Source organism: Perognathus longimembris, chromosome 15 (genome assembly GCF_023159225.1).
Source record: "Perognathus longimembris pacificus isolate PPM17 chromosome 15, ASM2315922v1, whole genome shotgun sequence".
Classification (NCBI taxonomy): domain Eukaryota; kingdom Metazoa; phylum Chordata; class Mammalia; order Rodentia; family Heteromyidae; genus Perognathus; species Perognathus longimembris.
Genome location: NC_063175.1, coordinates 11,830,482 through 11,852,866, shown reverse-complemented (window position 1 = coordinate 11,852,866; position 22,385 = coordinate 11,830,482). Strand labels below are relative to the sequence as shown.

Genomic DNA, 22,385 nt, shown 5'->3' with positions numbered 1-22,385 from the left:
TTCTGTTAAGAATGATACCACATTGTTCTTCCATTTTTTAATATGATGCTGGCTGTAGGGTTGTCCATATATAGCCTTTAGTAAGTTCAGGTATATTCCTTTTATCTCTAGTTTCTTAGAATGTGTGTGTGCGTGCATGCGTGCACATGTATGCACACACGTGCACATATACATATGCCACCAATACTGAGGTTTGACCTCTGAACCTCACATTCACTGTTCCTTAGCATTTTCACTCAAGGATGTGCTCTACCGCTGGAGCCATAGATTCACTTGCAACTGTTTTGTGGTTTAATGGAGATAAGAATCTCAGAAGCTTTAAGAAAATTATTGTCTAGTTGATGTACAGAGGGGTTACAGTTACATAATAAGGTAGTAAGTACATTTCTTACCTTTTTTTTTTTTTTTTTTTTTTTTTTGGCCAGTCCTGGGGCTTGGACTCAGGGCCTGAGCACTGTCCCTGGCTTCGTTTTGCTCAAGGCTAGCACTCTGCCACTTGAGCCACAGCACCACTTCTGGCTGTTTTCTATGTATGTGGTGCTAGGGAATCGAACCCAGGGCTTCATGTATACGAGGCAAGCACTCTTGCCACTAGGCCATATTCCCAGCCCTTCTTGTCATATTCGTTACAACCTCCCTCATTTTTATTCCCCTTCCCTAGCTCAGATAAACATATATATATATGTATATATATATATATATATATATATAATATCCAGTGTACCATCATATACAGTGACCACAGGGGATACGACCCCGGAAATTCACCTAGTACATTAAACATAACAACAACGATAAAATCCCCGTTTCCATCTCTTGGAGTTCATTTTGCTTAGCCTCATCCTATATAATCATATGTACATAGCTGTTGAGCTCTTGTGATCCTCTCTGATAGGTCTATCCTAAACATTTTTATGTTTATTTAGTAATTGTTTGGTTTTAGAGACATGATGTAAAGTCGCTGACTAAAACATGTGGAAATACCATTTGAAAAGAAGTTTGTTATTTTACAGACATGATCTCTACTGTTCTTTCTCTCCTCCCCCAACATCCACATATCAGGGAGACCATGTTCCTTTAAAGTTCTCTGTATTCTAGGCTTGTCTCACTCAACATTATTTGTTCAAGATCTGACCATTTCCCTGTGAATGCCATTATTTTATCATTTCTAATCGCTGTGTAGAATTCCAGTGTGTACAGGTACCACATTTTTTTGATCCATTTATCTGTAGTGGGGCATCTGGGTTGTTTCCATGTTTTGGCTATTTCTCACAGGCTTTTCCTACCCATCTGGCTTCAAATCATGATCTGCAGATCTCAGCTTCTTAGGTGGCTAGGATTACAGGTGTGGGCCCACCAGCACTGGTTTTTCAGAACTTTTATCATAAAAGGATGTTGATCTCGCAGAAGAAGCCTTTTATATCTCAGTTGAGATGATATTATTTTTTGGAATCCTGTTTATGTGCAGTTATAGTTACTGATTAACCATCAATATGACATGTTAAACTATCCTTGTATCCTTGTAATGAAACCAGCTTCACAGCTTTTCTATATGCACTGGAATTCAATTGTCAATACATTTATTGAGAATTTCGGCAACATTTCTCATCAAAGAGATTGATCAAAAAATCCTCCTCTTGGGGCTGGGAATGTGGCTTAGTGGTAGAGTGTTTACCTAGCATGCATGAAGTCCTGGGTTGGATTCCTCAGCACCACATATATAAAAAACGCCAGAAGTGGTACTGTGGCTCAAGGGAAAGAGTGCTAGTCTTGAGCAAAAGAAAGCCAGGGACCCAAGAGTGCCCCCCCCAATCCTCTATTTGGTTGGGTGCTTTTCCAGTTTTGGAATAAGGATAATATTGGCTTCATGGGAGGCAGGGCTTAGGTCTGGGTGCTGTCCCTGAGCTTTTTTGCTCAAGGCTAGCTCTGCCACTTTGAGCCACACTACCACTTCCAATTTTCTGGTGATTAAAGATAAGAGTCTTATGGACTTTTTTGCCTGGGCTGACTTTAAACTGCAACCCTCAGATCTTGTTCTTTTCCTTTTATTTCATGAAAGAGTTTAAGGAACATTCATGGGGTTTTTTGTTGTTTTTTTTTTTAAGGCCTGATGGACACAGTTTGGCAGTGAATCTAATGTGGTCCTAGGCTCTTTTTTATTGGAATATTCTCTGTTTTTTTTCTTCAATCTCATTGCTTGCTTGTGGTTATATCCTTTTGGTTCAATTTTTTTTCAGGCCTTAAAATTTTTATTGTTAAGGTGATGTACAGAGGGGTTCCAGTTACATACGTTAGGTAGTAACTACATTTCTATTTTTTTTTCTTATTGTCAAAGTGATGTACAGAGAGGTTACAGTTTCATACATTAGGCCTTGGGTACATTTCTTGTACTGTTTGTTACCTCCTCCCTCATTCCCCCCGCCTACCTCCCCCTTTCCCTCTCCCCCCATGAGTTGTTCAGTTGGTTTACACCAAATGGTTTTGCAAGTATTACTTTTGGAGTCGTTTGTGTTTTTATCCTTTGTCTCTCGATTTTGATATTCCCTTTCACTTCCCTAGTTCTAATACCAGTATATACAGTATCCAGTGTACTCAGATGAGATACAGTGATAGTACAGGTACAACCACAGGAGGGGGATACAAGAGGATCATCAACAATAGAAGCTATGGATTCAGGGGCTGGGAATATGGCCTAGTGGCAAGAGTGCTTGCCTCCAACACATGAAACTCTTGGTTCGATTCTCCAGCACCACGTATACGGAAAACGGCCAGAAGGGCCGCTGTGGCTCAGACGGCAGAGTGCTAGCCTTGAGCGGGAAGAAGCCAGGGATGGTGCTCAGGCCCTGAGTCCAAGGCCCAGGACTGGCCAAAAAAAAAAAAGAAGCAGCTATGCATTCACATGGCATGTTGAAAGTAATTACAACAGTGATATAACAGTCACTTCCATAACATAGAGTTCATTTTACTTATTAGAATCATCTTATGTGTTCATAAGGGCATAGCTATTGGGCTTTTGTGATCCTCTGCTATGACTAGCCTAACTAAACCTGTGCTAATTATTCCCTATGAGGTAGACCATAGAGTCCATGTTTCTTTGGGTCTGGCTCACTTCACTTAGTATGTAACTATATTTCTTATCCAATGTGTTACCCCTCCATCATTTTTCTCCCACCTTCCCTTCTCCCCAATTCCTCTCTCCCTAAGTTGTACAGTTAGTTTGCAACATATTGTAAGTGTTGTTGCACTGGTTCTCCTTTTACCCTTTGTCTCACTATTTTAATGTTCTCCTTCCCTTCCCTAATTCAGATAAACATACTTAGAATACCCAGGGTACCAGAATCAAATACAGTGACAACAGGGGCTAGGTCATAGGGAAGATAACAGAAGAAAAACAAACAAAAATCACATAGTATGTTGGAAATAACATCAATGATAAACCATTTATTTCCATATTTTGGGTTGGTTCCATATTTTAGCTATGATAAATAATGCTGCTATGAACATGGTTGTGTTAGTAGCTTCAGCATGGCCTTGTTTTTGATCCTTTGGGTAAATGCCCAAAAGTGAGGCTGAGTCATAGGGGAATTCTTAATTTTGGAAACTCAACTGTATGTAGAATTTATCGAATTTAACCATTTTTATTAGATTTCCAAATGTATTTAAGTACAAGTTTTCAAAGTACTTCCTGTGATTCTTCTGATTTCTTTGGTATTTGTTGTGGTTCATATGTATGAATTTTATTAAAGTTTTCTAAGTTTCCCTCACAATTAAAAATCTTCAGTAAGACTCATAACTGCTAAAGATTTGCTACTTTTATTTTAGCAGTTTCCATTTTAATTTTAGTTGTATTGTAGTATCAACATTTTCATTTTCCTAAATACAAAATATACACTTATTTAAACACCAATGAATAAAAATGATGCTTTTACATTAAATAAACTTGTGGCTGACTAAAAATGGTTTAGCACCTAATGTATACAAGTGAGAGCTTAATTTATGTATGTTAGTGTCAAAAGGCCAATCCTGCGGAAACTGAGGATAACGCATTATACAACAGGTTATTGGGAAGTAAGAACAAGTTGGTGAGATGTTTATCCCCTCAAATTGCTGAAGTTAAAGGAAAAATCAGCAATGAATGATGATCTTTTGTTTCTTGTTCCATGGTAAGCACAGCCATTTACTTTCTTTTACCTTAATTCAGTTATGAAATTCACTATTTCTGCATTTATTTAGTATTAAGCATCTCCCATATATCACCTATTATGTAAGTCCCTAGTCTTTTAAGTAATGTGGAAAATGGAAGTAGAAAATTACAGCTACAATAGACATTATCTTCTTTGCATAAATTCTAAATTCCATAAAGGGCCCTTGCCCCCCAACCTTACTAGCCACATTTCCCATGTTTTCATCTTCCACTTCATTCTGAGTGCTACAGATTTAGGCAGCTGATGTTTATGAAGAAATATAGTTTTTGTAGATTTGTAGGAAGTTATAGCACACGTGTGTGTGTGAGAGAGAGAGAGAGAGACAGACAGAGAGAGAGAGAGTGTCTGTGTGTGTGCTTCAGTACCTAGAATATAGAACACATTGAACATACTAAGGAGCAGATGGCCTTCCCTTGGTCCTTTGTCTTTTTCTTGGCTCCAAACAAGTAGTGTTCCCAAGACATAACTGGAGGTTTAAGTTTACCTCTTTCCAAAGCACTCCAAGTAAACTTAGAGTGTAAGTTAATTCCAATGCAAAAACATCTCCAGTTTATCAGATAAAAAATAAGGAACAAGTGATGAAAATCTACATAAATATGTGTGGAAATTTGGGGAATAGAAGGTAGTATACCATTATGGGCCAATGTATATAGCAAGAGTGAATGAAAGATGGTAGGCACTGTAGAAGACACTGTGAAGTGGGACAGGAAGACTCAATAGCTGGCCTTGGACAGATCCTTAATGGCTCCGCCTGTTTATCTGTCCAATAAATGGGGATAATAGTAGTTAAGATCAAGAATTATTTGCCAGGAAAATATAAGAATTATTAAGTCAGGTAGTGATAAAGGAGATGACCCAGACTTAGAGTAATCTCCACGTCTGGAGTTACTTTATCCTAAATTCTTAGATAAGAAGACGTGATGGATGCTGATCATGTTGTGCCTAATCTTGGTGAGAACTGGGACTGTGACAATGCTAGTGGGGATAGAAAGAAGATTAAGAAAGGGCCCAGAGACCAGAACTGAACAGTTGAAATTTAAAGCTAAGGAACTGAAAGAATTAAATATCGCTCTGGGACTTTTAATTTGAGTAACTGAATTCATTGTTGTACTAAAGTGTAGGGAGTGTGAGCTTTGAAGCAAGCAGTTGTGGAAGAAGTAGTGAGTCATATAATAAATATATACATATATGTGTCTTGTTTTGTTTTTTGTTGATACTGGACTTTTAATAAAACCTCATGATTGCTAGGCAGATCCCCTTTATAATAATTCTTATTTGCCTTTAGTAATTTCTCATTTTTGCAAGAGCCAGCCTCAGATTATAATCTTCCTGCTTCTGGCCTCATGGGTAGCTGGGACCACAGGCTCATGTCACCACTCTTGGGTTATTGGTTGAGATGAAGTCTCACTTTTTGCTTCTCTCAAACCATGGTCCTCCTGACCATCTACCTCCTTATTGCTCAGATTACAAGCATGAGCCTGTAATCTGGATGATCCAAATGCATTAAGGTGGATTTTTGATGTGGTAGAATGGAGCCTAGGAAGTTTATTGACAGTTTAATTTCAGAGAATATATGAGAATTAGAGACTTCGGCTTCAGTATAAATTCTCAAAGTGTAGGGCCATGGTGTTTCCTGAAAATGTATCATGAATAATGTTTCAAAAACACATTGTGGGGGCTGGGAATATGGCCTAGTGGCAAGAGTGCTTGCCTCGTATATATGAAGCCCTGGGTTCAATTCCCCTGCACCACATATACAGAAAAAGGCCAGAAGTGGCGCTGTGGCTCAAGTTGGCAGAGTGCTAGCCTTGAGCAAAAAGAAGCCAGGGACAGTGCTCAGGCCCTGAGTCCAAGGCCCAGGACTGGCAAAAAAGAAAAACAACCAAAAAAAACACATTGTGTTGCCAGACAGACATTGTGAAATGAATTATTTTGTCCAGTGTTGACATGAAAGAAGATACACATGTGCATGTGTGCATGCATGCACTCACACATACATGCACACATAGTCATGCCTACCTTAGTTAGATCTGCTCTATTTGGTTGCTGATCCATTTTGATACCATGTGAGAAATGATGGAAATCTGTAGTAAGCTTGGCAGGGAAAAAGTCAAGCCTAAAGATTCTAGAGAAATTAAGTAACATTTAACTATTATGTAAATGTCACAAATTTTAGTTACAGTTATTTAAAATCAACTTGATGTACAAGAGTGATTTTCTAAGTGCTCTTAAAAATATTCACCTTAGTTCTTTTATGGAGAAGGAAAAGGTAAAGAAAAACTCTACTACAACATTTTCGCAAAAACTTATTTATAGTTGTTTTTTAGCTTTTCAAATAAGATGTTATCAATAAACTGAGGTGATAAATATTAAAAATTTCCATAGGGAACATCATTGTCAGAAAAATTTTAATTGATTTATTTATTGTCAATGTGACGTACAGAGGAGTTACAGTTTCATATGTAAGGCAATGAGTACATTTCTTTTTTCTTTTTTCTTTTTTTTTTTTTTTTTTTTGGCCAGTCCTGGGCCTTGGATTCAGGGCCTGAGCACTGTCCCTGGCCTCTTCTTGCTCAAGGATAGCACTCTGCCACTTGAGCCACAGCGCGCCCCCTCTGGCCGTTTTCCATATATGTGGTGCTGGGGAATCGAACTGAGAGCTTCTTGTGTAGGAGGCAAGCACTCTTGCCACTAGGCCATACTCCCAGCCCTGTGAGTACATTTCTTATCAAACTTGTTACCTCCTCCCTCATTTTTCTCCCCCTTCTCTCCTCCCTAACACCCTTCCCCTCCCCCCGAGTTGTACAGTTGGCTTACAACATGTAGTTTTTTAAGTATTGCTGCTTCATTAGTTCATCTTTTACCCTTTGTCTCTCCATTTTGATGTTCCCCTTCCCTTCCCTACTTCCAATAAACATATATACAATACTCAGGGTACCAAAATCAGTTACAGTGACATCAGGGGTAAAGAAAGACTATGGGGAAGAAAGACAAAAAAAAAAAAGGCATAATTTCACAGAGTGCGTTGAACATAACAACAGTGATTAACCACTTAATTTCCATTACTTGGAGTTCATTTCACTTAGTATCATCTTTGTGTTCATATGTACATAGCTATTGTATTGAGCTATTGTGATCTTCTGCTAGTACTATCCTAGACGTGTACTAATTATTCCCAATGAGGGAAACCGTAGAGTCTATGTTTCTTTGGGTCTGTCTCACTTAGTATGATTTTTTTTTTCTAAATCTTTCCATTTCCTTACAAATGGGGCAATGTCATTCTTTCTGATAGACACATAGAATTCCATTGTGTATTAGAAATTTTTATTTTATTGATTTATTTATGTTGGTGTGCTGGTCCAGGGGCTTGAATTCAGGGCCTGGGTATTGTCCCTGAGCTTTTCTGCTCAAGGCTAGTGCTCTACCACTTCAAACATAGCTCTACTTCGGGCTTTTTTGGTAATTTGAAGGAGAGAAGAGTCTCATAGACTTTCCAGCCCAGGCTAGCTTTGAACCTTGATTCTTAGATGTCAGCCTCTTAAGTAGCTAGAATTACAGTCATGAGCCACTGGCACCTGGCTCTATAAAATAATTATAAAATATTTTAAGTACAAGTTCAAATTGCGTTAAAAAGTAGGTATCCGAGAGCAAAAGTGTTTAAACAAAATGGAGAACAACTTTGTAGATGATAACTGAGTCACTTTTTTTGGCCAGTCCTGGGCCTTGGACTCAGGACCTGAGCACCATCCCTGGCTTCTTCCCGCTCAAGGCTAGCACTCTGGCACCTGAGCCACAGCGCCCCTTCTGGCCGTTTTCCACATATGTGGCACTGGGGAATCGAACTGAAAGCTTCATGTGTAGGAGGCAAGCACTCTTGCCACTAGGCCATATTCCCAGCCACTGAGTCACTTTTGACCATAGGAATTTGAGGATTTGGAAATTTTAGGTGCCATACTCATAGACTAATCTCTAGCATGAAAAGTAAAACATTTTTTGAAAGTTTACTCCCTACTGGCATCAAGGAGCAGATTGATTTATAATCCTGAATAAATTGAAAAAATGAGAGCAAGCTTAAACAGAAAAGGGATTTCAGCCTCCATAGACACAACAAGTGGCTCTCAAAAGTTGGGAGTGAGCCTGGTGAGCACGATGCAACTCAGTATATCAAAACACAAATCATCGTGGTTCACTGGGAAATTTCCAGGCTCCCATCATGGATTATAGTTAGTATGAGGATAAATTACTATGAAATGTATAGGTTTTTTCCTTTAAAACTATGAAACTTTGTGTGCTGGTTCTAAGGCTTCAGATCAGGGCCTGGGTGCTGTTGCTGAGCTCTTTTGCTTAATGCTAGTACTCTATCACTTAAGCCACACCTCCACTTCCAGATACTTGCTTTTGTGTGTGTGTGTGTGTGTGTGATTAAGTAGAGGTAAGTCTCATGGACTTTCTTACCCAGACTGGCCTCAAACCTTGATCTTCATATCTCAGCCTCCTGAGTAGCTAGATCGCAGATGTGAGCCACTGATACCTAGCGACTTTAGAAAATGTATATGTAGGATACAAAAGGATGTTTGCATTGATAGGCATACCCTATAGTTATCAGTATATGATAGGTGTATAACTACAATAATATGCATGTTCCAAAATGGTAAAAAGATCATAAAACATGCATGTAATTATGTAGTATAATTGAACTGATATGTTAATATGAAAAGTATAAAATGACAAAAAATTACAAAATAACATTTCACTGAAGGAAATATAAACATGGAAAAATAAAGCCACAAGAATAATCAAAATATTCAACTAAAATGAAATTACTATTTTACAGCTACTAATGACCTTGTAAAAAAAAGCTTTTGATAGAGTGGTAACCTTGAGCCAAAAACCTCAAGGACAGTGCCTAGGTCCTGAGTTCAAGCCTAGCACCAGCAAAGGGAAAAAACAAACAAACATATGTTGTACTGCCAATTTAGAAAATATAGAAAAGGCCAACCCGTAAGGGGCTGGGAATATGGCCTAGTGGCAAGAGTGCTTGCCTCATATGAAACCCTGGGTTCAATTCCTCAGCACCACATATATAGAAAAGGGCCAGAAGTGGCACTGTGGTTCAAGTGGCAGAGTACTATCCTTAAGCAAAAAGAAACCAGGCTCAGGCCCTGAGTCCAAGGCCCAGGACTGGCAAATAACTAAATAAAATAAATCACCCATAATTCACAAATCGGATTTTCTTACAGATGGTATTTTCATGGGTTTTCTTTTTACTTGTTTTCTGCAAGTATTTACATGCAGTGCTGTTTCCAAGTAACAGTATGTAGTAGAATTTTTCTGCATATCTTTAAAAATCAAGTCATTAGGAGTACACCAAATGGCACTTGAGTATAGGAGCTAGTTTAAATGTGTACATAGTAAGTCAATATAGTATTTACACATTAAAAATAGTAGTGAGCCTTGGGACAACTCAGTGATGGAGTGCTTGCCTACTATGTGAAGGTCTTAGAATTTCAAAGGAAAGTAAATGCCTACACTGTGAATTTTTTAATGCAGTATTTTGTGAAGTAGTAGAAATGTGTGGTTTGAGCTGCTTGTTTACATAGTTATTTATTTATATCCTAAATCCTAACCTGAAATGCCTGTATATTCTTTGTGCTTTACTTCATTACCACTTCTCTAAGAAGCTTTCTTTAATTACAGATTTTTCCAAGCTGACTCTTCCTTGAGTACTCCCTAGAGACATAGTATCTGCTGAAATTTTAGCAGTTGTCATATTGTATTATCTGTTAAGAGGGTAATCACACGTCAGAATTTCTTCCATCTAACTATAACAGTAATCATTGGTCAACCTCTATCCTCCTTTTCTTGCTGGCCTTAGACAGCCACAAAGAAAGAAATTTTGATGTGTGATAATACAATAATACAGCGACAGATGATAATGTATTGTACATTTCAAATGAATTTTGAAATTTTTCCATTTAAAAATCATTAATGTTTAAGGAAACGGATGTTTAACCTGACTTAAATATTATTTAATGCCCATATATAAAAACATTGCATGTTATACTTAAATATGTGTATTCTATGATTGCATAAATTAAAAATAAATTTAAAGTCATTGGAGCTGGGGGAAGTGCAGTTTGTCTCTTCAGGCAGGGACTATTTTCTTCCTTTCCCAAGCTCAGTACTATTTGTCTAGAAAAGTTTTAACAAATATTTATTAGGTGTGGGATTCTAAGTGTAGGACATTGTCTTGGGTATTTTCAGTACATACCAAAGAATACTGTCGGGCTGGGAATGTGACTTAACAGTAGTAGAGTGCTTGCTTAGCAGGCATGAAGCCCTGGGTTGGATTCCTCAGTACTGCATACACAGAAAAGCAGGAAGTGGCGCTGTGCCTCAAGTGGTAGAGTGCTAGCCTTGAGCAAAAAGAAGCTTGAGACAGTGCTCAGGCCCTGAGGTCAAACCCCAGGACTGGCCAAAAAAAAAAAAAAGAATACTGTTGATGTCTACAATGTCTAATATAAATATAATCTAATAAGAAGTATACTATAAATAGAAACAAAAACAAAATATTTAAAACTGTAAAAGAGGATATTTCTCATGATCAAATTATAAATAAGAGAGAACAGTGCCTGATTTATTTAATCAAGGACTAATGTTAATACTGGGCCCCAAGTAAGTGTTTCTTATATTGACAAAATGTCCTGTAGTTTGATTCTGTGACTAAAATTGGTAAAATTCAAGTAATTTTTTTTTTGTGCCAGTCTTGGGCTTGAATTAAGGGTTTGAGCACTGTCCCTGGCTTTCTTTTTGCTCAAGGCTAGCACTCTACCACTTGAGCCACAGCACCACTTCCGGCTTTTTCTGTGGATGTGGTGCTGAGGAATCGAACCCAAGGCTTCATGCATGCTAGTTAAGCACTCTACCTGCTAAGCCACATTCCCAGCCCTCAAGTAATATTTCTAAATATACCTGTAAACCATTACTTACAACTCTAAGATTGTTCTGTTTTATACTAAATATGTGTATCCTTCAGTGGCACTTTGCAAAATTATTTAATAATAATATTTAATATATTACATATATTATTATATGCTTCCCAAATAACGAAGGATATATGTTCTATCAGAGATCTGAAAGTACACTGCAAATAACTTATTAAGCGCTGTGATGTCTCTGGAAAGTGATAATTGATGTGTAAAAGTATTGAGGCAATGATTACTTTAGAGGGAATTTATTTAGTATATTAAAAATAAGTTTGGGGCTGGGAATATGGCCTACTGGCAAGAGTGCTTGCCTCGTATACATGAAGCCCTGAGTTCGATTCCTCAGCACCACATATATAAAAAAGGCCAGAAGTGGCGCTGTGGCTCGCGTGGTAGAGTGCTAGCCTTGAGCAAAAAGAAGCCAGGGACAGTGCTCAAGCCCTGAGATCAAGTTCCAGGACTGACTGGCGAAATAATAATAAGTTTGTTAGCTAGGCTCTGGTAGCTTATGCCTGTATTCCTAGCTACTGAGTAAACTGAGATCTGAGGATCAAGGTTTGAAACCAGCCAGAGCCATAAAGTCTGAGACCCTTATCTCCAATTAGCCATCAAAAAGCCAAAAGTAGAGCTGTAGCTTAAGAGGTAGAGCCACTAACCTTGAGCAAAAAAGCTCAGGGAATCACTCAGGCCCTGAGTTCAAGAGCTAGAACAAGCACACATACAAATAATAAGTGTGTTATTTTAAAATTACTAAACACTTAGATCAAGTGTCTAATTGTTTTTATTCGTGATTGTAGCTTTTTGTTTTTCTCCTTAGAGACTTCAGTTTTCTTTTTACTTAGATTTCTTAGGTGTCCCTTTTAGTTAGAAGCTCCAGATGCATTTCAGCTAGGGAAAGATACCAATATGGGAAGAAAATGCTCTTTTTCTTTCTTTTTTTGGCCTGGTCCTGGGTGTTGTCCCTGAGCTTCTTTTGCTCAAGGCAAGCTCTCTACCACTTGAGCCACAGCACCAACTCTGGCTTTTTTGAGAAGTTTATTGGAAATAATAGTCTCAGAGAATTTCCTGCCTTGGTAGGCTTTAAACCATGATCCCCAGATCTCAGCTTCCTGAGTAGCTAAGAACAGGCATGAGCCACTGGCGCCTGGCTTAGAAAAATCTTTTTGATTAAAAAGATATGGTAAATTTGAGTCTCTTAAGGCTTTGACTTCATTTGTACAGCAGTTTGGATAAAATTTCATTGAAAGAAATTTTCATGTACTTAAATGTGGAGGTTTGAGAATATTTATCTTTTTGTACACTACAACATGTTAATAACAGATCTAAATTATAGGTAACAAAACCAGGAGCACTTTTTTCATATGACATGTAAAGTTTAGTATTTTGAAGCCAAAACAGTTTATCATATGACTTTAAGCCCTTTAAGTTAGTAGCTTCTAGTCTTTTTCAAAGAATCGTATATGAATCATTCTCTAATAGAAAAATGTACACATATGCAACATTTTTGTAGCTTGTGAGAAACTAATATTTCACCTAGATCCAGGTGCCTGTGTTCTAAACTTCTATTCTACACTGTTTTTTATATCACGTAAGTTTAGCATATCTGTCTACTTTTAGAAGTATCTGTCTCATCATAAAGCAGATTTCTATACAGCTGTTCTAAAATACAGCAGAACTGCTGCATTATTTTTTGCATTATTTACTACATGTAAACATAAATTTTCTTCTGAATTGTTTGACATACTTATTATTTAAACTGTATTTTTCTAATTCTAGACTCAGAAGAGGCACAATCTGTAAATCCTTCTAGTATTGATGAAAATATTGACTCTGAAACAGAGAAAGACTCTCTCACCTGTGGAAGTAAGCAGAATGTTCCCAGTAAAGGACCTCTTCCATCTGCCCTGGATGAATATGAGTTCAAAGATGATGATGATGAAGATGTCAATAAAATAATTGATGATAGGCATATCCTTAGGAAAGAACAACGAAAGGAGAATGACTGTGAAGCAGAAAAGAGTAGTTTGTTTGCAAAACAGGAAAAAACATTCTATGCTAAATCATTTAAAAATAAAAAACAAAAGCCATCTAGAGTTTTGTATTCAAGTACTGAAAGTTCTGATGAAGAAGTTCTTCAGAACAGAAAGGTTTCTACTGCATCCTCTGTTCCTGAAACATCAAATTCTGACACACAAACCAAGAGGGAATATGAATATAAGCATAAAGGTAAAGTTAAAAGGAAATTAAAAAACCAGAACAAAAATAAAGAGAACCAAGAGCTGAAGCAAGAAAAAGAAGGGAAAGAAAATACCAGAGTAACAAACTTGACAGTCAGTACTGCAATAGATTGTTCAGAAAAGATCAGAGAGGATGGAAATTTTAGGAAATCATACAGCCCAAAAGACGATTCTTCATTACATTTATTTCATATTTGCACTGGCAAATCTCCTAAACATTCTTGTGGATTAAGTGAAAAACAGTCAACACCACTAAAGCAAGAACATACTAAAACATGTTTATCACCAGGAAGTTCTGAAATCACATTACAGCCTGACCTTGTTCGATATGATAATACAGAGTCTGAATTTTTACCAGAAGGTTCAAATGTAAAGTCTTACAAGCATAAGGAAAAAAATAAACAACAGAAGGATTTTCACTTAGAATTTGGTGAAAAATCAAACACCAAAATAAAAGATGAAGAGCATAGTCCAACGTTTGAAAATTCAGATTGTACATTGAAAAAAATGGATAAAGAGGGAAAGACATTAAAAAAGCATAAACTAAAACATAAGGAGAAGGACAAAGAAAAGCACAAAAAAGAAGTTGAAGGTGAAAAGGAAAAGTACAAAAATAAGGATACTAAAGAACTTCAGAGGAGTGTGGAATTTGATAGAGAGTTTTGGAAAGAGAATTTTTTTAAAAGTGATGAAACTGAAGATCTCTTTTTAAATATGGAACACGAATCCCTAACATTAGAAAAAAAATCTAAGCTGGAAAAAAACATAAAAGAAGATAAATCAACTAAAGAAAAGCATACCTCAAAAGAAAGGAACTTTAAAGAAGAACGGGAAAAATATAAAAGGGAAAGTGAGAAATCTTTTAGAGAAGAGAAGATAAAAGAGCTAAAAGAAGAAAGAGAAAATGTACCCACAGATAAAGAAACAGAGTTCGGTTCTTTGGGTATAAGTATAAATGAGGAAACTCTAGGACTTCATTCAATGGAAAAGGAGATAGACATTGAAAAACAAGAAAAGCATATAAAAGAAAGTAAGGAAAAATCTGACAAGCGATTTCAAACTAAAGAAAAAGAGATTGAGAAAACTGAAAGAAAAAATTCTGAAAAAGAAAAGAAGATAAAGCATGAGCATAAGTCAGAAAAAGAGAAAATAGATTTTAGTGAATGTGTTGATCGAATAAAAGAAAAGGATAAAGTATATTACTACCAAATAGAAAAATATAAGGAAAGTGAGAAGATCAGAAATATTATTAAAAAAACTGAAGATAGAGAGAAAAATAAAGAAAAGATGGAGAGAAAACATGACAAAGAAAAACCTGAAAAAGAAAGACATCTAGGAGAAAACAAAGAAAAACACTTGATGGAGAAAAAAATGAAGCCATCAGATAATAGTGAGTATATTAAATCAGAAAAAGGCAGGAATAAAGAAAAAGACAAGGAAATAGATAAGAAGGAAAAATGTAAAGATAAAGAAAGTATAAACACAGCTAACTCCAGATACTTACAGGAAGAGAAAAGGACAAGTATAGTTGACAGTAGTTATAAAACACTGCATGAAAAATCTTTATCCCTTAAAGAAAAATCAAAAGATGAGCCTTTGAAGACTCTAGATGGAAAAGAAAAAGATAAAAAAGATAGAGACATAGAGAGATACAAAGAACGAGATAAACGCAAAGATAAAACCCAACTAAATGCTTCCTTCAAACTAAAGGCTGAAATAGATAAATCTAAACCTAAGTCATCACCAGCATCAAAAGATAATCGACCTAAAGAAAAGAGGCTAGTGAATGATGATTTAATGCAAACAAGTTTTGAAAGGATGTTAAGCCTTAAAGACCTAGAAATAGAACAGTGGCACAAAAAACATAAGGAAAAAATTAAGCAAAAAGAAAAGGAACGATTAAGAATTCGTAACTGTTTGGAACTTAAAGTAAAAGATAAAGAAAAAACAAAACACACACTAGCTGAATCCAAAAATAAAGAACTTACTAGGTCCAAGAGTTCAGACTTAACTGATGCTTATACCAAGGAGAAACAATCCAAAGATGCTATCATAAGTAATAAGTCACAGTTTATCGACACCAAAAATGTAATGAGTTTAGGAAAATCGACTTTCATTTCAGATACTAGCTTAAACAAGTCTCCTAGGTCAGAAAATGAAAAGCTGGGACTTAGCTCCAGATCTGTTTCCATGATTTCTGTCGCTAGCTCAGAAGACTCCTGCCATACCACGGTGACGACCCCCAGGCCTCTGATTGAGTATGACTCTGACTTTATGTTAGAAGGTTCAGAGTCCCAGATGTCATTTTCCCAGTCACCTTTTTTACCAACTGTCAAGTCTCCAGCCCTTCATGAGAAGGAACTGGACAGCCTGGCTGAAATGCCAGAGCGGGTGAAACCACCGTATGTAAACAGACTCCCAGCACCTCATCTCAGGTCATCTTCTGTAGAGGACGTTAAACTAGTGCTTAACGAGGGGAGACCTACCGTAGAATTTCGAAGGTGTAGCATGCCTTCTGTCATATGTGAACATGCAAAGCAATTCCAAACAGTATCAGAAGAAACCAATCAAAGTAGCTTATTAGCTGTGCCAAGAGAGACTTGTCCTTCCCCAAAACCTGAAGTGTCCTCAACTGTGCCTGAAAGAGAAAGAGACTTTTCAAATGTGTCCTGCATACATTCCAGCTTTGCAGCCTCTCCAACAAGATCTGTAAACAGCAAGTACATTTCATCTGATATAATCAAGAGTACTGCTCCAGTGGGCACTCTAATAGACAGTCCTGTGTATTTAGAGTCATCTAATCAGGTTGGTGTAATCCAAAATAAATCATGGGAGATGCCTGCCGATAGACTAGAGCCATTAAATACCAATGACTTTATGTGCCCAAATTCTAGTATGCCTGATCAAGATTCCTCTGTGGAGGGTTTTTGCAGTTCAGAAAACAAAATACTGAGAGAGCACAATACTGATTTTTTATCCCTGAACCAGACTGAACTGCCAGGAAACGCTTGTGCTCAGGACTCTACATCCTTCATGCCGTCACGGCAACCCTGCCCTGTCCTCAACCAATCACTTTCAGATGCTGAATTTGCCTCTAACCCTATGACTTTGTCAAATATTGCCAATCAAGAGCTAAGTATTTTACAACAGAAAAATGCAGTTCAAACTATGAATTCCGTTTTAGATACTGATAATGATTCTACAAGAGATGTGGAAAACACTTTTGTTCCAGCAGATGTTCGAAAACCAGATAACTTTGTCCCAGTATTTTCTGAAAGCACAATTCAAGAATCATCCTCACACTTTGAGATGGCTAATACCTTGCCTGAATTTCCATCAGAAAAGGACTTTAATGGAAGTGAAGAAGGCTCCTCCCAGGTAAATATACATTACACATTTAGCAAACTAACTTACAAGTCTTCCAGTGGCCATGAGGTTGAGAAAAGCACAAATGATACTCAGATTATTTCACAAGAAAAAGAACACAAACTTCAGAACTTGATCTTAAGTCATTTGAGTAAGTCTGATTCTGATTTGTGTGAAATGAGTGCAAGGATGCCAAAAGGAAACCTGAATGAACAAGAAAATCTAAAACATTGTCCTGAAAGTGAAAAATACTTGCTTTCCATTGAAGATGAAGAATCTCAGCAGAGTACTTTATCAAGTCTGGAAAACCACTCACAGCAGCTAGCCCAACCAGAAATGCATAAATATGGTCAGTTAGTCAAAGTAGAATTGGAAGAAAATGCTGAAGATGATAAAAATGACAACCAAATCCCTCAAAGAATGACTAGAAATAGAACAACTACAATGGCAAATCAAAGCAGACAGATTCTTACTAGCTGTACACTGTTACCAGAAAAGGACAGTGAATCTTCTCCTAGGGGAAGAATAAGACTAACTGAAGAAGATGATCCTCAAATTCATCATCCACGGAAAAGGAAAGTATCTCGTGTACCTCAACCTGTGCAAGTGAATCCCTCTTTACTACAAGCGAAAGAGAAAACTCAAAAGTCTCTGGCAGCCATTGTAGATTCTCTGAAACTAGATGAGATTGAGCCATACAGTTCAGAAAGAGCAAATCCATATTTTGAATACTTGCACATAAGGAAAAAAATTGAAGAAAAGCGTAAATTATTGTGTAGTGTTATTCCTCAAGCACCCCAGTATTATGACGAATATGTAACATTTAATGGATCCTATCTCCTGGATGGAAACCCACTAAGCAAGATTTGTATTCCCACAGTAAGTAACCCTGTCATTTCCTACATATCTGCAACACTGTCCCATAGTCTAATGCAGGGCTGGGTATGTAGTTCACTGATAGTGCTTTTGGATAGCCAGGATCCTGAATTCAATTCCACAGCCACAGAGTGGGAGAAAAGTGCTATATAGGCTACATGTGTAATTTTCTGTTTTCTAGTAGTCAACATTTTACAAAGTAGGAAACAGGTAAATTTGATATTTTATATAATCATTATATTCAACGACTATGTCAACATATAATAAATATAGGAACATTTATTTTTAATTTATTTATTTAAATGTGATGGGGTTTTGTGTTGAGGGGGAAGGCATTGGTCATAGGGTTTGAACTCATACTTAGGCAGGTGCCCTACCACTAAAGCCAAGCTCTGTTTTAAACAAAAACAGTCTTGTCAAAAACCATAATCCTGTCTGAGGGTATAGCAGTGATTGTCTAGCATGCACTGCACAAAAACTAACTCAAAACCAAATAAAACATCAATACATGATCATTTCAGGGTCACCTAGGCAACTCTAGTTTTATTGTTCTGGAGCCTGTTAGCATTCTGTGATGAATGATGAGCTATTATGTTTTACTTTTTTATTTTCACTCCTTCTGAAATCTGTGCACATCTCAATTCTGACTGTCTTTATTTCAGAAAGTACTCATCACCTTTTATAAGTAGCAGCTTCCTTTATTGAACAGCACGAATCTGCCATATTTTCTTTATCTGCTTTGCCTTGCTTTTCAAAAGAGGTGTGTTTGGATTATTTTGAAGGCTAATGTCTCTACATATGCTTTGTTTGTACTTTTGATAGTGTCTTGCTCTGTGTCCCAGGCTATTCTGGAGCTTACTCTGTGGCTCAGGAAGGCCTCAAGCAAAACTCTTCTCCATAGTCTCTTTGTTTTTCCGTTTTCCCTTCTTTGTTGGTCTTTATTTACACACTCAAGAATGTATTTGAGTCTCTTTCATCTGGGAAATGGAATTTCTCCCAACTCAGCAAGATCATTCTCTGTTCCCTTCACTGCCACTCCCACTAAACTTGTGCAGAGTAGTCCATGCTTGTGATTTTTTTTTTTTTTTGCCTCATCTCTTACTCATTCATGATGCACTGAAAAGCTCACCAGTGATCTCACAGTTGTCAGATTCATTGGCTGCTTCATTGTTCTTCCTATTTGATTGGTCAGAATTGACATTGTGATTATCTTTTTTGTTATATAAAATTCTCTCCTCCCTGGTCCTTGATACAGTGCTTTTTTTCCATTTCCTCTAGTTCACTGGCTAATTTTTTCTCTCTTAACTGACTACTTCCTCTATTCGCCTTTTTTTTTTGTTCTTTGCCAGTCCTGGGCCTTGGACTCAGGGCCTGAGCACTGTCCCTGGCTTCTTTTTGCTCAAGGCTAGCACTCTGCCATTTGAGTCACAGCGTCACTTCTGGCCATTTTCTATATATGTAGTGCTGGGGAATCAAACCCAGGGCTTCATGTATATAAGGCAAGCACTCTTGCCACTAGGCTATATTCCCAGCCCCTCTATTCTCCCTTTAAACTTGAGTTCTCTAGCTAACATGTTTTCATTCAGCTCCTGGTTCTATGTGTGCTCCATATTTGGGGATTATTTATCCCTATGGATTCAGCAGTCTTCCCAGAGAAGATAATTTCTTAGAAGTTCTTACCTAACCAGATCACCTCCACTGACATTCACAACCAAATGTTTGCCTTCTGGGCATCACCACCTAAGTATCTTTTAGACATCTTGTCTTGGATTGGGTTTCCCAGGAAGCAGCCTCTGAGATTCTATGGAAGAGGCTTACTGATAAATGCTTTCAGGAATAACTGTGTAAAATTGGGCACAGTGAGAAGTTGAACCGATGGAGCTGCAAACAGTGGCAGCAGAATGCTCTTGGGCATACCGATTCTTTTCCCTGGAAGGTAACTCTAGAAAAGAGACTTTAGTGAGGCTGTCAGCCACTAGCTAGGAATGTGGAATGAATGCTTCATTCTTGCACAAAATTTCAGGCTGGACATGTTACAGAGAAGTTTCACACATCTCTTAGCTTTAGAAACAAATTTGTATTTGTTTCTGCTGTCAGGAACAGTAAGTTATTGTCCTCCAAGTTCTTACAATTCTGCCTGAGAACTCTTTCAGAAATCTCACCCTCTATCAGTAAGTACCTCAGCTTGATTCCTTCATCGTCTCTTACTTAGATCATTACATCTTTTTTCTTCTGGTTTCTTTGTGTTGGACCTTTCTCATTAATTTTTTGTCTTTAAACTTACTTATATGTTTTTTGAGCCAACATCTTACTGTGCAGTAGCTTGAGCTGCCTTGAATGTGAACTTGTAATCCTTCTGCCTCAACCTCCCAAGTGGTGGGATTACAGGTATGCACCACAACACTTCCTTTTCCTTTTAAACAATAAAATGTCCTTTTTTATTTAAATCCCCAAGTGCTCTTATAGATAACTAGTTACCAATGAGTTTCTGTTTTCTCATGACCTACAGGTCAAAGTCCAAATTTTATATTTCAGTCTGACCCTAGTCTGCCTCACTACCACTTGCAGACTCACCCATCATCTCACCTGAAGTCACCCTTAGGCAGGAATCTTATTCCTGATTTTTATACCTGTGTGTGCTGCTTGTCTCCCTGAATTGTATTCACTCTATTTCCATGCCTTGGTTCTAGATGGGGTGTCACATCTATAAATTCTGTCAAGCAGAACTCTGTGGGTCTTCCTCATATTTTCCCTAAAATACTGTGATTGTTTCCATGTCTGCCTGTGGTCTCAATATGGGCTATATCATAGAATGAATCCCAGGTTTATCTTCCTTCCTAAATATACTACTTATGCTCATTAACTCATTTCCAGCTGCCTTGGGACATCTGAGTATCTACAAGATCTTTAGAATCATTGTGCCCAGTACAAAACCTGTAACCTTTTCTCAATAGTGCCCTTTTTACCCATTTTATTTCAGTTACTGTTATTTTTCTGCTTCCCAGTTTCCAAAACAGGAAACCTAGATTAAACTGTGATCTCTTCCTTTCTTGCCCTTTCATCAACTCAAAACACTCACTAAATGGTATTGATACATATTAGCACCTTCCCACCTCCCTTTTTCCATTTCCATTCATACATGTAATATACTTTAATCATAAATCACCTCTTTCCTTTTCCCATTTCTTCATTCCCACTACCATGGTAACATTCCATTAGCTGTTGACTTTACTCAAATATGTGAATATTGCATATTTAACTATTCATATTGTATATGCAAACCATTTATAACTGTGTAGTCGAAATGGTATTAGAGATGAGCGAAGCAAACATTGTAAATTGCTTCAATAGTTCCTTGGTTTTTATCTCACCCTTCAGTCTAACCTCTTATGGTCTGAGTTTTATTTATTTATTTATTTACTTATTTTTTGCCAGTCCTGGAGCTTGGACTCAGGGCCTGAGCACTGTCCCTGTCTTCTTTTTGCTCAAGGCTAGCACTCTATCACTTGAGCCACAGCGCCACTTCTGGCTGTTTTCTGTATATGTCAGGTGCTGGGGAATTGAACCCAGGGCTTCATGTATATGAGGCAAGCACTCTTGCCACTAGGCCATATCCCCAGCCCTGGTCTGAGTTTATTATAAAATACATATGATTATGTGGCTACCAGAATTAATAGTGAGAACGACTTTCAGACATCCATAGGCTCAATTCCTTATTGTCACATACAAGGTTCTTCGTATTCTTTTCTGAAGTTAGCCTCAGTTCCAACCCCTGGCTTATACAAAGGCTTTTGAGGTCTTCTGACTTTTCTATACTGCTTTGTATCATGCCTTTGTAAATATCCCATCCTTTGGTGTTCAGAAAAGATAAAAAAGTTAGGAGAAATATGGCTTTATAATCCTATAGCCACAGAATATATTTTTGCTAATGCTTGTTAAATCTTAAAGAGATAGATGTAGATAGGGTTAGTAGTACACTAAAAGTAATGATTGGCAAATAAATTTGTTGATACAGTATTTCAGGAAAATTATTTCTTTTTTTTTTTTTTTTTGGCCAGTCCTGGGCCTTGGACTCAGGGCCTGAGCACTGTCCCTGGCTTCCTTTTTTTTTTTTTTTTGCCAGTCCTGGGCCTTGGACTCGGGGCCTGAGCACTGTCCCTGGCTTCTTCCCGCTCAAGGCTAGCACTCTGCCACTTGAGCCACAGCGCCGCTTCTGGCCGTTTTCTGTATATGTGGTGCTGGGGAATCGAACCTAGGGCCTCGTGTATCCGAGGCAGGCACTCTTGCCACTAGGCCATATCCCCAGCCCCTCTGGCTTCCTTTTGCTCAAGGCTAGCACTCTGCCACTTGAGCCACAGCGCCGCTTCTGGCCGTTTTCTGTATATGTAGTGCTGGGGAATCGAACCTAGGGCCTCGTGTATCCGAGGCAGGCACTCTTGCCACTAGGCCATATCCCCAGCCCCTCTGGCTTCCTTTTGCTCAAGGCTAGCACTCTGCCACTTGAGCCACAGCGCCGCTTCTGGCCGTTTTCTGTATATGTAGTGCTGGGGAATCGAACCTAGGGCCTCGTGTATCCGAGGCAGGCACTCTTGCCACTAGGCCATATCCCCAGCCCCTCTGGCTTCCTTTTGCTCAAGGCTAGCACTCTGCCACTTGAGCCACAGCGCCACTTCTGGCCGTTTTCTGTATATGTGGTGCTGGGGAATCAAACCTAG

General features: G+C 37.9%; 1 protein-coding gene across 3 annotated transcripts in view; it reads left to right on the top strand.

The window, feature by feature from the left end:
- Ankrd12 (ankyrin repeat domain 12) overlaps positions 1-22,385 on the top strand; it is a 112,382-nt gene that overhangs the window by 64,933 nt on the left and 25,064 nt on the right. For all 3 annotated transcript variants that reach the window (XM_048363444.1, XM_048363442.1, XM_048363445.1), the window contains one exon: positions 12,968-17,673. In XM_048363444.1, coding sequence (XP_048219401.1) covers positions 12,968-17,673 — 4,706 coding nt within the window. The remainder of the gene's footprint in view (positions 1-12,967; positions 17,674-22,385) is intronic.